Source organism: Ornithorhynchus anatinus, chromosome 12, assembly GCF_004115215.2.
Source record: "Ornithorhynchus anatinus isolate Pmale09 chromosome 12, mOrnAna1.pri.v4, whole genome shotgun sequence".
Lineage (NCBI taxonomy): Eukaryota > Metazoa > Chordata > Mammalia > Monotremata > Ornithorhynchidae > Ornithorhynchus > Ornithorhynchus anatinus.
This window is the reverse complement of record NC_041739.1, coordinates 1556863-1575034: the sequence shown is the minus strand read 5'-3', so window position 1 is coordinate 1575034 and position 18172 is coordinate 1556863. Positions and strand designations below refer to the sequence as shown.

General features: G+C 52.5%; 1 protein-coding gene across 2 annotated transcripts in view; it reads right to left on the bottom strand.

Annotated features, from left to right (window-relative positions):
- Positions 1-17189, bottom strand: part of ACSL1 (acyl-CoA synthetase long chain family member 1) — a 51474-nt gene extending 34285 nt beyond the window's left edge. For both annotated transcript variants that reach the window (XM_029076698.1, XM_029076699.1), the window contains exon 1: positions 16945-17189. In XM_029076698.1, coding sequence (XP_028932531.1) covers positions 16945-17139 — 195 coding nt within the window. In that variant the 5' untranslated portion in view covers positions 17140-17189. The remainder of the gene's footprint in view (positions 1-16944) is intronic.
- Positions 17190-18172: the final 983 nt, after the last annotated feature.

Here is an 18172-nt window from a genome sequence, read left to right as displayed (position 1 = left end):
GGGGAGAGAGAACAGGATACCCAAGCAAACCCGAGGACTTGGCAGTCTCTCCTCATCACCTCGCCGCCCCGCCACGTTCCCTGCCCTCACCCCAACCACGGGAACCGGCAGGACAGGGCTGCCGTGACCCCATACTGCTCGGAGCCCTGCCAACACACCGAGAGCACCCTGGCTCCCACAGGGAGGGCTGAGCTTCCTGGGGTCCTCACCTCCCACTCCTCTCCGCCGACCTAATCCACGCTGTCTCCCACCCTCGTAGTGCTCCTTCCACTGTGCCACATCCTTCCCCACTCCCCACCCTCTATCGCCAGAACCAGGACCCTGGCTGCTGATTCTGTTGTACTGTACTCTCCTAAGTGCTTAGTACAGTGCTCTGCTCATAGGAAGAGCTCAATAAATCCAACTGATTGATTGATCCTTTCTTCAGAGCCCGACCAAGACCTCGCTTGCACCCCAGATTGTTCTCAGGTGACTCTGGCTAGACCAATATCTCCAAGAATCGCCTAGCACTTTTTTTTTTAAATGGAATTTGTTAAGCACTTACTATGCATCTAACACTGCTCTGAGCGCCGGGGTAGTTACAGGTCAATTAGGTCAGACCCAGTCCCGGCCCCACATGGGGCTCACAGTCTAAGGAGGAGGGAAGAGAGAGAACTGGTACTGAATCCCCATTTTGCAGTCGGGGAAACTGAGGCACAGAGCAGCAAGTGACTTGCCCAAGGTCACAGAGCAAGCAATTGGCAGAGCCAGGACTAGAACTCAGGTCCTCTGATTCCAAGATCCACGCTCTTTCCAGTAGGCCATGCTACTTTTCCCACTTATGCCGATCTCGAGGCCACAAAGTTCCCAGAAAGTTTGAAGGCACGGAGGGAAGGAAAAAAAACCACTCAAAAACCACTCAGGGGAAGATTGAAATATAAAATGCTTGGTTTTCCCATGAGAGCCAAACTGGTTTTATAGCTTTAAGGACCTGAAACACATTGAGCACAATTAACTCAGCCCACAGTCGGGAATTAAAAATATAAATGCCTTCATCTTATTCAAGAAATTACAGATGAATGAGGAATAACTTATAATTACTAGTACAGATGGAGTTACAAGCTGCTGTCTCTACCAGGAGGTGTTGAAACCTCTCTTTATCAGAAACGGAAAAAGAGGTGGGGAGAAGGGAGAAGAGGAGAAACAGTTAACGGCCCATAAAAAGGACTTCATAAAAATTACTGGGGCTCAGAAAGTCCCCTCTCTATAGTCGGTAACCCGAGTGGGGAAAGAAGAAACTCACGTTTTTAGAAAATGAGCTCAAAATAAAGACCAGACGGCCTCTAAAATGGCCACAGCTGACGATGTCCGCGGAAGTAATATCACAGCCTGTGGTATCGGAACAGACCGGCGTTCAGTACGGTGCTTTGCACGCAGTAAACGCTCAATAAATGCCATTAATCGACTGACCTTTCGGAAAATGGAGGTGGCCTCAAATAAATCATTTTATGGGAATCCTATTAAACTGTAAACTCCTTGAGGGCAGAGTTGCGTCTACTAGAAGCAGCCTGGCAGAGTGACTAGGGCACGGGCCTGAGAGTCAGAAGGTCACGGGGTCTAATCCCGACTCTGCCACTTGTCTGCTGCGTGACCTTGGACGAGTCATTTCGTTTCTCTGGGCCTCAGTTACCTCATCTGTAAAATGGGGATTGAGACTGAGAACTCCACATGGGACCGTGATCGTGTCCAACCCGATTTGCTTGTACCCACCCCAGCGCTTAGTACAGTGCCCGGCACATAGTAAGAGATTAACAGATACCATCATCATTATTATTATTATTACACTCTCCCTACTTGATTGAACTTTAACCATGTTGAAAAACCCTGTCTAACTTGAAAAGCATTTCATCTTTTGAAAAAGCAATTATTTCATGTTAAAAAAAGTATATATTTTTCCACGTAGAGGGAAAAATGGAAAACAGGGCCCCACTCCCACTCCAATTTTTTTGATTTTCCTTAACTGTTTCCATAGTCCTATCAAAACAGACCCATGTGTGTTTGTTTGCCATCAAACTGGCGGTGCCCTTACGTTGTGTGAAACATTTTTGTGGGTTTGTGTGTGTCTGCCTCTACAGCGGTACCGGCGGCCAGCCCCTGTTGGACTTTGCCTCGCGGCCAGGAATTTTAGGCTCGGGGACTTCGGGTTTCTGGGATCCGGGGCTTCTTCCCCGGCGGGCAATCCGGAGGGTCGCACCCCCAGACGGCGGCTGGGCCCGACAGCCCCAACCACTGGGCTTCACAGTCCGGGGAGAAGGGAGGCAGCAAGAGACCCTGATCCTTAACTCCAAGTCGCACAATTCCACCAAATCCTGTCTTCCCCCTCCCTGCCTCCGTGGTCCTCCTTAAAGACGCTTCGCCTGTGTGGGCCAGCTGGGCTCCTGGTCCCACTGCTCCGCTGGCCACTCTGGTCCTTGCATGTTTAATCGTAATTTTTTTTTGTATTAAACGCTTCCTACGTGTCCAGCACTGTACTAAGAGCTGGGGTAGATAGAAGGACTCTACAATCTAAGTAGTCAACCCCCATTCTGTAGAGGAGGGAATGGACGTACAGAGAAGCGAAGTGACTTACCCAAGGTCACGCGGCAGAGTCGGAATTAGAACCCGAGTCCTCTGACTCCCAGGCCCGGGCTCTTTCCACTAGGCCACTCTGCTTCTCTGCCCATCGTTTAACTCACCTACTTGGGTTTCTGCTCTCACTTGTCTCTCTGCTCTGTTGTGGTGGACTCTCCCAAGTGCTTAGTACGGCGCTCTGCCCACAGTAGGAGCTCAATAAGTACCACTGGTGATGTTCTTACTCTTTCACCAGTTTTTGTGATGATTTTTGCCCGCTGGTCTTGGATAGTGCTTTGTACTCAGACAGTGCTCAATAAATACCACTGGGGCTTGGATTTATACACTTTGAGCACTTGATAGTCTCCCCCACCCTCAGGCCCGGAGCACTCATGTACCTATCCAAAATGCATTTTAATGTCTGTCTCACCCCTCTAGATTTTAAGCTTCTTGAGGGCAGGGAACATGTCTACAAATTCTGTTGTACTTTCCTCTCCCGAGCACTCAGTACAGTGCTCTGCAGGCAGGAGGCGTTCAATAAATACCACTGATTGACCGGTCACCTGCAACCCTCTGGGAGTGGGCTTCCGTTGGGCAGGGACCGGGCCTTGAAATTTGACTGAACACACGGAAATTCAATTGTCCAGTCAATCGCTTATTCTGGTTGCTGTAATCAAAAATATTTTGGAGTCAGTCTACCCACTTAGAGTATTGGGTATTTGCTAAATGCTTACTATACGCCTGGTGCTTCCCCTGCGCTGTGCTAAACGCTGGAAATCAGGTCAGACACTGTCCCTGTCCCACAGGAGGCTCACGGTCTAAAGTCCCATTTTGCAGAGGAGAAAATTGAGGCCCAGAGAAATGAAGCGCTGTACATTCCAAGTACTTAGTACAGTGCTCTGCACATAGTAAGCGCTCAATCAATGCTATTGAATGAATGAAGAAGACTTGCCCACAAGGTCCCAATAGCAGCCAATGGGAGAAGCAGGACTAGAACCCAGGTCCTCCAATTCCCAGGTCCCAGGCTCTTCCCCAAGGTGATACTGTTCTCCTGTGGGCAGTGTGGCCTAATGAAAAGGGCACGGGCCTGGGAGTCAGAGGACCTGGGTCTAATCCCGGCTCCATCACTTATAATAATAATGGTGGTATTTGTTAAGCGCTTACTATGTGCAAAGCGCTGTTCTAAGCGCCGGGGGGATACAAGTGATCAGGTTGTCCCACGTGGGGCTCACGGTTTTAATCCCCATTTTCCAGATGAGGTAACTGAGGCACAGAGAAGTGAAGTGACTTGCCCAAAGTCACACAGCTGGCAAGTGGTGGAGCCGGGATTCGAATCTATGACCCCTGACTCCCAAGCCCGCACTCCTTCCACTGAGCCACGCTGCTTCTCCTACCTTGGGCAGGTCACTTCACTTCTCTGTGCCTCAGTTACCTCATCTTTAATATGGCAATTAAGACTGTGAGCTCCACGTGGTACATGGACTCCGTCTGATCTTCCTGGTCTCTACCAGAGCTTAGTACAGTACCTGGCACATAGTAAGTACATGGGAAGCAGCGTGGCTCAGTGGAAAGAGCCTGGGCTTCGGCGTCAGAGGTCATGGGTTCGACTCCCGGCTCGCCACTTGTCGGCTGTGTGACTGTGGGCAAGTCACTGCACTTCTCTGGGCCTCAGTTACCTCATCTGTAAAATGGGGATTAACTGTGAGCCTCACGTGGGACAACCTGATCTACCCCAGCGCTTAGAACAGTGCTCTGCACATAGTAAGCGCTTAACAACTACCAACATGATTATTAAGTACATAACGAATACCCAAAAAAGCCCAATAAAAAAAGGGGGCGGAGAGACTGCGTCTCAAGCTTCTGACGGACTCGCCCGGGCACTCCGAACGGTGCACTGTACCCAGTGGGCGCTCAATAAATAACCACCACTACCGCTCCTCTCGCTCCACTAGATTCCAGTTGGGGATTAAGATTAGCCAATCTCCAGGGCCGCATTTCCTCATTCCCTTCTTGGGCAACGTCGCGACAGTCAAGAGCAACGAACATCTTGTGAGGGAGAGAAGCCATCGAAGGAAAAGCTGGGTGAGTGCTCCCCCGACTCCCCTCCTTGCTCTCTGTTTTCCAGGGGCAGCAGCCTGTCCCAGCCTGTCAGTGGTGCTCCGCACGCAGTAAGCGCTCAATAAATACTATTGAATGGTTTGAGCGCCTCTTCAGCCACGCACACACACTTGTTCTCTGATTACACCGGAGGGTTGACACTCAGGGCAAGCGCAAATCTTCTTGGGCCACTGCTGGGGGTGAGCGTGAGGCCAATTTTACGGGCGGGGAAACTCACAAGGGGCGGATATTAGCCCGGAAGAGGACGCCGACTGAATCTGAGAGTCTCGCCGTTCCCTTGATCCATCGACCGATCGACTGACTCCCCGATTGAGCGCGAGGGTGCAGTTTAGGTTTCTGGATGAGTCAGGTCTTTGCCCGACGTGTGTTTCGGGGATGGCAGTGAGGGCTTACGTCTAAACCACTATTCATTTCATTCGATCGTATTTATCGAGCACTTACTATGTGCAGAGCACTGTAATAAGTGCTCAGGAGGGTACACTATAACAATAAACAGACACGATCCTTGCCCACAACGAGCTTCCGGTCTACTACCGTGCTTCTAACGACACCCCCGTGGAAGCAGCCAGAAACAGTAATAATGTTGGTATCTGTTAAGCGCTTACTATGTGCAGAGCACTCTTCTAAGTGCTGGGGTAGATACAGGGGAATCAGGTTGTCCCACGTGAGGCTCACAGTGTTCATCCCCATTTTACCGATGAGGTCACTGAGGCCCAGAGAAGTTGAGTGACTTGCCCACAGTCACGCAGCTGCCAAGTGGCAGAGCCATGACCTTTGACTCCCAAGCCCGTGCTCTTTCCACTGAGCCATGCTGCTTCTCTTGAGCAGTGAGGCCTAGCGGATAGAGCACGGACCTGGGAGGCAGAAGGACCTGGGTTCTAATCCGGGCTCTGCCACTCTCTGTGCCTCAGTTCCCTCGTCGGTAAAATGGGGATTAGGACTGTGAGTCCCCTCAGGGACCCAGCCTGTGTCCAACCCGTGTATCTAGCCTAGCACAGAGTCCATGCCGGGCGTATAGTGAGCGCTTAACGACTACTATTTGGGACAAAAATAGCATAAGGGACAGGCTGCGTGCCGAGGATCCCGCTGGCTCCTTGAAAGTCTTGGGGATTTCTGCCCTTAATGGCTTCGTCACCCCAAAGACCAAACACACCACACACAACAGCACTCTTCTCCGTGGCCCTAACGCTAACCTCCTCAGTTGCACCAAGACCCAAGCGCGCGGGGAAGAACGGGGGGTGGGAGGCGGAAGGGACAGGACAAGGACAGGAACCTACACTACAGACCTACAGATGACTTCACCGAGAATAATAATATTAATTACGATATTTAAGTGCTTACTAGGTGCCCAGCACTGTTCTAAGCGCTGGGATAGATACAAGGTCATCAGGTTGTCCCACGTGGGGCTCACAGTCTTCATCCCCATTTGACAGATGAGGTAACAGGCACGGAGAAGTTAGGTGACTTGCCCGGTCACAAAGCTGATAGGTGGCGGAGCCGGGATTAGAACCCATGACCTCCGACTCCCAAGCCGGGGCTCCTTCCACTGAGCCACGCTGCTTCTCCGAGAAATGGAACCAGCACCCAGAGCACACTGCCTTAAGTGAACCCTACTCTCTCCCACCAGAGATTCGCCTCCCGGCTCTGCCACTTGTCAGCTGTGTGACTGTGGGCAAGTCACTTCACTTCTCTTCAAAACTCCTGCACCACCTAAGCCCTCAAGGACTCACAGCTTCCCAAAGAACTCCTAATGTTGGTATTTGTTAAGCGCTTACTATGTGCAGAGCACTATTCTAAGCGCTGAGGTAGACACAGGGGAATCAGGTTGTCCCACGTGGGGCTCACAGTCTTCATCCCCATTTTACAGATGAGGGAACTGAGGCACAGAGAAGTGAAGTGACTCGCCCACAGTCACACAGCTGACGAGTGGCGGAGCTGGGATTCAAACTCATGACCTCTGACTCCAAAGCCCGTGCCCTTTCCACTGAGCCACGCTGCTTCTAGTCAATCAGTTATACTTATTGAGCACTTACTGAGCGCAGAGCACTGTACTGAGTGCTTGGGAGAGTACAAGCAGCATGGGAAGCAGCTCAGTGGAAGGAACACAGGCTTGGGAGTCAGAGGTCATGGGTTCGAATCCCAGCTCCGCCACTTGTCAGCTGTGTGACCTGTGGCAAGTCACCTCACTTCTCTGGGCCTCAGTTACCTCATCTGTAAAAGGGGGATGAAGACTGTGAGCCTCAGGTGGGACAACCTAATTACCTTGTATCTACCCCATCGCTTAGAACAGTGCATGGCACATAGTAAGTGCTAAACAAATACCAACATTACTGGAGAAGCAGCGAGGCTCAGTGGAAAGAGCATGAGCTGGGGAGTCAGAGGTCATGGGTTCGAATCCCAGCTCTGCCGCTTGTCAGCTGTGTGACTGTGGGCAAGTCACTTCACTTCGCTGGGCCTCAGTGACCTCATCTGTCAAATGGGGACGAAGACTGTGAGCTCCACGTGGGACAACCTGATCACCTTGTATCCCTCCCAGCGCTCAGAACAGTGCTTTGCACATAGTAAGCGCTTAACAAATGCCATCATTATTATTATTACAACAGAGACACGTTACCCTGCCCACGGCAAGCTTACAAGTCAGAGGTCATGGGTTCGAATCCCATCTCTGCCACTCGTCAGCTGTGTGACTGTGGGCAAGTCACTTAACTTCTCTGGGCCTCAGTTACCTCATCTGTAAAATGGGGATGAAGACTGTGAGCCCCACGTGGGCCAACCTGATCACCTTGTATCCCCCCCAGCGCTTAGAACAGTGCTCTGCACATAGTAAGCGCTTAACAAATACCACCAATATATAAGTCTCGAGTCTTTAAGTCCTATCTCACCTATCCCACTTAGACCACATGGGCCTAAAATTGTTCAATCTGATTATCTCGTAACTCCCCCAGCACTTAATAGAGTGTTTGGGACATACTAAGCGGCGCTTCACAAACACCACAGTGATCACATCTCCTTTTCCATCTTCCTCCTGCCCGTAACTTTTTTTTTTTTTATGGTTTTAAGTCCTCTCTCAGGGTGGCACCTGGAGAGTTTCCAGTCCTCTACCGGTCTCGGCTCCGGGAGGGAGAGTCCAGCAGAGGCCCGTCCATTTCATTCCCAGCTTGGCCAGCGGTTAGCGTGTGGAAGGTCATCTGCTACACGTCAAAACTCACCCGTGCTGGGCAGCGGTGGCACGGGAGCGAGTCGAGGGCGGAGATTCAAGTTTACTGCGCGGAAGGATGCAGTGTTAAACCACTTCTGTATTTTTACCAAAAAAACTCTATGGATCCACTACCAGAACGATGGCAGCTGGAAAGTGGGGCGTTCTGGGAGAGATGCGTCCACGGTGTCGTTATGGGTCGGAAACGACTTGACGGCCTAAGACAAGACTAGAATTCATTAAGTGCTTACTAGGGGTCAGGCACTGTACTAAGGGCTGGATAAAATCAGGGTGTAGACAGTCTATGTCCCGCACGGACTCACAGTTTTAATCCCCACTTTACAGACGAGGTAACTGAGGCACAGAAAAGTTAGGTGACTTGCCCGAGGTGACACAGCAGGCAGGTGGCAGAGGCAGAATTAGAATCCGGGTCCTCTGACTCCCAGGCCTGGGCTCTTCCCGCTAGGCCGCACTGCCTCCCTAATTTATTTTAGTGTTTGTCTCCCTCGCTAGACCTTTAAGCTCTTTGAGGGTAGGGGTCATGTCCATTTAATCAGGTTCACGCCCTGCCATGCCGAACTGCTGTCCGGGCTGCGCGATGACCCTTCCCTCTCCGTGGGTTGGGCGTCTAATCAATCAATGCTATTTACTGAGTACTTACCACGTGCACAGCACTGTACTAAGCTGTTGGAAGAGTACAATATAAGAGAGTTGCCAGACACGCTCTCGGCCCACAGTGAGCTTAGTCTACCATGGAAGAGCTTTTTAATAATAATAATAATGATAATGTTGGTATTTGTAAAGCCGTTGCTATGTGCCAAGCACTGTTCTAAGTGCTGGGGTAGATAATAATAATAATAATGTTGGTATTTGTTAAGCACTTACTATGTGCAGAGCACCGTTCTAAGCGCTGGGGTAGATACAGAGTAATCAGGTTGTCCCTCGTGAGGCTCACAGTTAATCCCCATTTTACAGATACAAGGGGAATTAGGTTGTCCCACGTGGGGCTCACAGTCTTCATCCCCCCTTTTACAGATGCGGGAACTGAGGCCCAGAGAAGTGAAGTGACCTGCCCAAGGTCACGCAGCTGACAAGTGGAGGAGCCGGGATTAGAACCCACGGCCTCTGACTCCCGAGCCCGGGCTCTTTCCACCGAGTCACGCCGCTTCACTTTTAAAGCATTCAACCCATCGATCGATCCGTGGCATTTATTGAGCACTCACCGCGGGCAGTGCTCCGTACTAAGCGCTTGGGAGGGTACAATCTAACAGAGCTGGTAGATGGGTTCCTCGTCCGCAACGAGTTTACAGTACAGGTGTCCTGGGTGACTTTAGGGAAGGTTTTGGAATGCCGGTGAGTCAGTGACTTCTTTTTATTTAACGAATTTGAGTGTGTGTGTGCGTATGTGGTTCGTTGGCTGCTCGTGAGGTGGAAAGTGTACGGAGGGAGCGCTGGCGTGGCCCTGGGGGTAGGGTGGGGCTCCGGAGAGCTGGGAGGGAATGTTTTGGAAAGTCCAATCCACCTGCACAACTGGGCGAAGCAGACGCTCCGGATAACAGCCTCGGGGAGCTACGGAGGCCGGGAACCTGGACGGGTGGGAAGCCCGGAGGAGGAGGAGACGGCGGGCCCTGACCGTGTGGAGGTCTGGCCGACGAGGCCCGGGAACTCTTTTTTGAATTTAAAAAAATGGTCTTTATTCATTCAATAGTATTTACTGAGCACTTATTATGGGCAGGGCACTGTACTAAGCGTTTGGAATTCTTGATTCTATTTATTGCTATTGTTCTCGTCCGTCCGTCTCCCCCGATTAGACTGTGAGCCCGTCAAAGGGCAGGGACTGTCTCTATCTGTCACCGATTTGTACATTGCAAGCGCTTAGTACAGTGGTCTGCCCATAGTAAGCGCTCGATAAATACTATTGAATGAATACAATTCGGCAACAGATAGAGACCATCCCTGCCCATTGACAGGCTTACAGTTTATCAGGCGCTTACTATGTGCCAAGCACTGTTCTAAGCGCTGGGGTAGATACGAGGTAATCGGGCTGTCCCACGTGGGGCTCACAGTCTTCAACCCCATTTTAATAATAATCATGATAATATTTGTTAAGCGCTTACTATGTGCCGAGCACTGTTCTAAGCGCTGGGGTAGATACGAGGTAATCGGGCTGTCCCACGTGGGGCTCACAGTCTTCAACCCCATTTGAATAATAATCATGATAATATTTGTTAAGCGCTTACTATGTGCTGAGCACTGTTCTAAGCGCTGGGGTAGATACGGGGGTCAACAGATTGTCCCACGTGGGGCTCACATTTTTTAATCCCCATTTTTACAGATGAGGTAACTGAGGCCCAGAGAAGTGAAGTGCCCTGCCCAAAGTCACACAGCTGACAAGTGGCAGAGCAGGGATTCGAACCCTGATGCCGATGCGTCTGTGGATGCTCAGTTACAGACACCGTGCATCCCGCCAACTCCCCGCCCCCGGCCAGACTACTTGTTTTGTTTCGTTGTCCGTCTCCCCCGTTTAGACCGTGAGCCCGTCGTTGGGCAGGGATGGTCTCTATCTGTGGCCCGGTTGGACATTCCAAGCGCTCAGTACAGCGCTCTGCACATAGTCAGCGCTCAGTAAATACGACCGAAGGAAGGAATGAAGGCACGGAAACAGGGCGGGAGGGTGAGGGGAGGGGGGCAGCCTTCACACTCTGCAGGCCTCTTTCTCCCCCCGAGGCGGAAGGAGCTCAGCTGCTCTGGCGACCCAGCTCGGGGCCGGCCCGGCCCCCGGGGAGCGCGACGATTGCCAGGCGGCAAACCCGACTGGGTCTAGGAACTGGTTTGACACATTACAGAACCAAACCCGTGTCGAAAGCGGGGCCGGGCAACAAGTCTGAACAAAGAGCGGTTTGATGGGACGGCGAGTGCAGTCGGAATTTCGCATGCCATTAATCGGGAGCTTCCTGCCTCGGGTCGGAGTCGAGGAAATCCCAGGGCGGGAGCGGCGGGATTAGCCCCCACGGACCTCTTCTGGCAAGCTTATCGGCAGGAGATCGAAGAGGAGCACTGTGGCTTAGCGGCTAGGCCCGGGCCTGGGAGTCAAAAGGACCTGGGTTCTAATCCCGGCTCTGCCGCTTGTCTCCTGGGTGACCTTAGGGCAAGTCACTTCACTTCTCTGGGCCTCAGTGACCTCCTCTGTAAAATGGGGATTAATGATGTTGGTATTTGTTAAGCGCTTACTATGTGCAGAGCACCGTTCTAAGCGCTGGGGGAGATCCAGGGTCATCAGGATGTCCCACGTGAGGCTCACAGTTTTAATCCCCATTTTACAGATGAGGTCACTGAGGCCCGGAGAAGTGAAGTGACTCGCCCACAGTCACACAGCTGACGAGGGGCAGAGCCGGGATTCGAACCCATGACCTCTGACTCCCAAGCCCGGGCTCTTTCCACTGAGCCACGCTGCTTCTCTAGATTATTAAGAGTGTGAGCCCCATGTGAGGCAGGGACTGTGTTCAACCTGAAAGGCTTGTATCTACCCCAGTGCGTAGAACAGTGCTTGGCACCACAGTAAGCACTTAACAGACACAATTAATAATGATGGTATCTGTTAAGCGCTTACTGTGTGCAAAGCACTGCTCTAGGCCCTGGGGTAGATACGAGGTGATCAGGTTGTCCCACGTGGGGCTCACAGTCCTCATCCCATTTTACATATGAGGTCACTGAGGCCCACAGAAGCGAAGTGACTTGCCCAAAGTCACACGGCTGACAAGCGGCAGAGCCGGGATTAGAACCCATGACCTCTGACTCCCAAGCCCGGGCTCTTGCCACTGAGCCATGCTGCTTCTCTGCTTATAATAATATTAATAATAATAATGTTATTATTATAAGCCCCATCTCCTGGGTTTGCCAATTGTTTTCACTGGGTCACTGGGTGTTGATTTTTTTCAATTCTCCCCTCTTTGCCCAAGAACCTCACAGTAGGTACCACTGATTGATAATAATAACAATAGTAATAATTAGAGTGGTATTTGTTAAGTACTTACTTAACAGTGCCAAGCACTGTTCTAAGTGCTGGGATAGATACAAGCTAATCAGGTCGGGCACAGTCCCTGTCCCACATGGAGCTCACACTCTTGACCCCCATTTTACAGATGGGGGTCACTGAGGCACAGAGGAAAAATAATAATATGGAGCACTCACTATGTGCCAAGCACTGTTCTAAGCGCTGGAGTAGTTAGAGAAGCAGCGTGGCTCAGTGGAAAGAGCACGGGCTTTGGAGTCAGAGGTCATGGGTTCGAATCCCGGCTCGGTCACTTGTCAGCTGTGTGACTTCGGGCGAGTCACTTAACTGCTCGGTGCCTCGGTTCCCTCATCTGTAAAATGGGGATGCAGACCGTGAGCCCCACGTGGGACAACCTGATTCCCCTGTGTCTCCCCCAGCGCTTAGAACAGCGCTCGGCACCTAGTGAGCGCTTAACAAATACCAACATTATTATACAGGCTAATCAGGTGTCCCAGGTGGGGCTCACAGTCGTCATGCCCATTTTACAGATGAGGTAGCTGAGGCACAGAGAAGTGAAGTGACTTGCCAAGGTCACCCAGCAGACAAGGGGGCGAGCAGGGGATTAGAACCCAGGTCCTTCTGACTCCCAGATCTGTGTTCTAGGGAACGGCTGTCCTCCCAGCTCTCGGTGACTGCTCTCGGCCTTTCTGTAGGGCCCACACTCCTCAGTCCCTCTCTTTCTCACACCCCCTTCCCCACAATATCCCAGTATCTCTCTTCTTTCCACCATCTCCACTACTCAGCTCCACTGCTCCCTGATGATGATTTCCCCCCTTTCCCTCTGCTCCTCTCCCTCCCCTCAGCACTGTGCTCATTTGTACAGATTTTTATTCCCCTATTTATTCTGTTAATGAGGCTTGCATCCCCTCGATTCTACTTATCGTGATTAAGTTGTCTTGTTTTTGTCCGTCCGTCTCCCCCGATTAGACCGTGAGCCCGTCGACGGGCAGGGATTGTCTCTGTCTGTTGCCGAATTGTCCATTCCAAGCGCTTAGTAATAACGTTGGTAGTTGTTAAGCGCTTACTATGTGCAGAGCACCGTTCTAAGCGCTGGGGTAGACATAGGGTAATCAGGTCGTCCCACGTGAGGCTCACAGTTAAAATGGGGATTAATACAGATGAGGTCACTGAGGCCCAGAGAAGTGAAGTGACTCGCCCACCGTCACTCAGCAGACAAGTGGCGGAGCCGGGATTCGCACTCGTGACGGCCGACTCCCGAGCCCGGGCTCTTTCCACTGAGCCACGCTGCTTCGTCCAGTGCTCTGCACATAGTAAGCGCTCAATAAATACTATTGAACGAACGAATGAACGATGACCATCGGTCTGGGTAAGAATCGAATCCCCAGGCTGTTTCCCACGGCTCAATCTGAGGTGACACCTTGCCCGAAGCTTTGGACTTACACAGCTCCGGACGACCCTTCTGAGATTGACGATTTTGCTGACCCCTCCGCCGGCTTTCAAAACATTTCCAACGTCAAGGGGAAATCCTACAGGACAGGGGAGCTCCGCCACTTGACCGCTCTGTGACTTCGGGCAAGTTTACCTCTCCGGGCCTCAATAACCACAACAGCAATAATCGTAACGACAGTAGTAACTGTGGAGTTTGTTAAGCACTTACTACGCGGCAAGCACTGTTCTAGATAGAAGGAAATCAGGTCAGACACAGTCCCCGTCCCACACGGGGCCACAGTCTTAAGCCTCATTTCACAGATGCCGATAACTGAAACGCAGAGAGGTTAAGTAACTTGCCCGAGGGCCCGGAGCCGGCACGGGTCGGATTCAGGACTGGAACCCAGGTCGTCTGACTCCCAGACCTGTGTCCCTTCCACTAGGCCTCGCTGATTCTTGTTTCGTCACCTGGAAAACGGCAGTTCGAAACCACTTCTCCCTCCTACTTCGACAGTGAGCCCCGTGCGGGACAGGGACTGTGCCTGATTTGATAATATCGTATTTACCCCAGGGCTTAGTCTAGTGCTTGGCATTTAGTAGGCGCTTAAATACCCCAACTACGACGCTGATGAGGACCAGGACGATGGAGGAGCTGCCGGTGTGACCTAGGACTGGAGGGTGGAATGCCCGGTGACGCTCTGAATTCATCAGGTGAAGCGGCGCGGCTCAGTGGAAAGAGCCCGGGCTTGGGAGTCAGAGGTCACGGGTTCGAATCCCGGCCCTGCCACTCGTCAGCTGTGTGACTGTGGGCGAATCACAACTTCTCTGGGCCTCAGTTCCCTCATCTGCAAAACGGGGATGAAGACCGTGAGCCTCACGAGGGACAACCTGATGACCCTGTATCTACCCCAGCGCCTAGAACAGTGCTGTGCACATAGGAAGTGCTTAACAAATACCAACATCATTATTATTACTATTATTATTCGCCATCCTTGACGCCAGGATGTCCAGAACCAATCTCCTCCTTCTTTTCCTCCTCCCCCCACCTCTTTCTCATCTTCCTCCTCCTCCTCCAGGCAGCCTATCAAGGAGCAGCCCACTGACCGCTACTGATCCTGGAAGTGTGCAATGGTCATCTGTCCGGTGCGCCTTTTGTTTGGGAATCTGTCTGTCCCGTTTCTCCTATCAGACTGCAAGCTCCTAAATGCCTGGGACCGTGTCCTAGACGTCCTTTGTGATGCCCGGCCTCCACCCCCTTGCCCCTCACCCAACCCTCCCTAGCCCTACCCAGCGTTCTGCTCATGGTGGGGGGAAAATGAGCGAGTGTCAATAATCCCGGTGGGCTGATTGACGGGCTGAGACGAGCCCAGGAGAGTGAGTTTCTGGTTTAGTTGGGCCACACCTTAAAGCAAGGCTGCTCACAGCTCCCTGGGGCCACCGGTTGGGCTTGGGAGTCAGGAGGCCCCGAGTTCTAATCCCTGCTCTGCCACTCGTCTGCTGTGTGACCTTGGGTAGGTCACTTCACTGCTCTGCGCTCAGTTTCCTCATCTGTAAAATAGGAATAATACTAATAATGTTGGTATTTGTTAAGCGCTTGCTATGTGCAGAGCACTGTTCTAAGCGCTGGGGTAGACACAGGGGAATCAGGTTGTCCCCCGTGGGGCTCACGGTCTTCATCCCCATTTTACAGATGAGGTCACTGAGGCCCAGAGAAGTGAAGTGACTCGCCCACAGTCACACAGCTGACAGGTGGCAGAGCTGGGAGTGAAACTGACAGAATTGAGACCGTTAATAATAATAATAATAATAATAATGTTGGTATTTGTTAAGCGCTTACTATGTGCAGAACACTGTTCTAAGCGCTGGGGTAGATACAGGGTCATCGGGTTGTCCCACGTGAGGCTCACAGTTAATCCCCATTTTACAGATGAGGTCACTGAGGCACAGAGAAGTGAAGTGACTCGCCCACGGTCACCCAGCTGACAAGTGGCAGAGCCGGGAGTCAAATCCATGACCTCCGACTCCGAAGCCCAGGCTCTTTCCACTGAGCCACGCTGCTTCCCGTGTGAGCTCTATGTGGGACAGGGACCGTGTCCAATATGATTATCTTGTAACCCCAGCGCTCAGAACAGTGCCCGGCACATAGTAAGCGCATCGCACCATAATAATTAAAAAAAAAAGGAGGCCACCTCATCCTACGAGGACCAACGTGACCGGGCCGGGCTGCCCCGGCCGCTGTCCAGAAACCGCCGGGATCCTAGGTCCAGGGGGCCAAGGCTCCCGGCGGAGGCCCACCGTCCTGCCCGAGCTGTAGACCCGGAACTGGGCCCGCCCCTCACACGGTTTATTTTTTTTTAACGCTATTTGTTATGCACTTTCTATGAGTCACTCACTGTTCTAAGTGCTGGAGCAGATACAAGTTAATCAGGTCGGACACGGTCCCTGTCCCACATGGAGCTCACAGTGTAAGCAGGAGGGAGAAGAGGGAGTGAACCCCATTTCACAGTTGAGGAAACTGAGGCGCAGGGAAGCGAAGGGACTCGCCCAAGGTCCCGCAGCAGGACAGTGGCGGAGCTGGGATTAGGACCCAGGCTTGTGCTCTATCTATTAGGCCACATTGCTCCCTGAGAAGGAGAATGATGACACCCGAGTGCCGCTTAATCCCACGGCTGAAATAGCATGATTTAGTGGATAAAGTCCGGGCCTGGGAGTCAGAAGGAGCTGGGTTCTCATTCCGACTCCGCCACATGTCTGCTGTGTGACCTTGGGCGAGTCACTTCGCTTTCCTGGGCCTCAGATCCCTCATCTGTAAAATGGGGATTAATAATAATAATAATAATGATTATAATGGTATTTGCTAAGCGCTATGTGCCAGGCCCTGTGCTAAGCACTGGGGTGGATCTGAGCCAATCGAGTTGGGCACAGTCCCTTGACCCACACGGGGCTCACAGTCTCAATCCCCATTTTACAGATGAGGTAACTGAGGCAGAGAGAAGTGATGTGACTTGTCCAAGGTCACACAGCAGACAAGTGGCAGAGCCAGAATTAGAACCCATGACTGCGAGCCCAATGTGGGACAGGGATTGTGTCCAACCTGATTAACTTGTATCTACCCCAGCGCTTAGAAGAGTGGTTGGCACATAGTAAGCGCTTAACAAGTACCACTATTATTACTGGCTGTGTCACACCCGGGATTTTCCCTCATTTGACAATAATAATAATGTTGGTAACTGTTCAACGCTTACTATGTGCAAAGCACTGTTCTAAGCGCTGGGGGACGATCAGGTTGTCCCGCACGGAGCTCACAGTTTTAATCCCCATTTTGCGGATGAGGGAACTGAGGCACAGAGAAGTGAAGTGACTTGCCCAAAGTCGCACAGCTGGCCAGCGGCGGAGCGGGGATTCGAACCCATGACCTCTGACTCCCAAGCCCGGGCTCTTTCCACTGAGCCACGCTGCTTCTCTGTTTCCTTTGGGGGAGGGCGGGTGGAGAGAGAAGAGGGTGAAGCGGGAGGAGGCGAGGAGCCTGGGGGCCCGCTGCCCGTTGCCCCCCTCAGCGACCCACCCGCCGATGCCCCGGCCCGCGCCCGCGCCCTACCTCGATCTCCACCGACTGCATGGCCAGGTCGCAGGGCGGTTTGATGGCTTTGGGCCTGGTGGCGTACCAGAAGGTGGTGAGGGCGGCGAAGGCCCCGAAGCCCATGAGCGTGTTGGTGGGGATGCTTCGCACATACTGCCGCAGCTCCTCCAGCTCCGGCAGCCGCAGGTGGCGGAACAGCTCGTGGGCCTGCATGGTCCCCGCCGGGACGGTCCGCCCGCCGGCCGCCCGATCCTCGGCACGCTCTGCGGGGACAAGGGGAATGGCATGGGAGGCGAGGCCGGACCGGGCACCCGGGGGCGGGACCCCGCTCCGACCACCCCCCACGCCCACCCGCCCGTCCAAACCAGTCCGACCCGGGGTTTGGCCTGGACGATCTCGGCTCCTCCGCGGCAGGGGACCGAGGCGCCGCCCGATCGATCGATTGCATTTATCGAGCACTTCGTGCAGAGCAGTCGGTCGTATTTATTAATAATAACGATGGTATCCTTTAAGTGCTTACTACGTGCCAAGGACTGTTCTAAGTGCTGAATAATAATGGTAATAATAACAATTATTAAAATGTCATGGTGGCATTTAAGTGCTTACTATGTGCCAGGCACTATACTAAGCGCCGGGGTGGATATAAGCAAATCGGTTTGGACACGGTCCCTGTCCGACGTGAGGCTTACGGTCTCAAGCCCCATTTTACCGACGAGGGAACTGAGGCACAGAGAAGTTAAGTGGGATCAGAATCCCGTCCTCTGACTCCCAAACCCGTGCTCTTTCCACTAAGCCACGCTGCTTCTCTGAATATATCTGTAATTTTATTTTTATTGATGTCTGTCTCCCCGCCCCCGCCTAGACCGTGAGCTCACTGTGGGCAGGGAATGTCACTGCTTATTGTTGTACTTTCCCAAGTGCTTAGTACAGTGCTCTGCACACAGCAAGCACTTAATAAATACGAAGGAATGAATGAAAATGGAGTCGGACCCAGGTCCTTCCGACTCCTAGGCCCAGGCTCTATCCTCTAGGCTACGTTGAGTCTCGACGTTTTAGTTGATGCACTGAGGGCGTCTCCTGCCTAGGGGCCAGCGGGGCTCTCCGAGGTTAGGTGACCGGGCTGCACATGTGATACTCTCCCCTCCTCCCCTCGGCTCCGTGCCGCCCCCCCGGCTCCTCCCGCCATCGCGTCCCAGCACCTGCTTTCCCCCGAGAGGGCAGGCGCCCCTTCCCTCCGCAGCTGTCA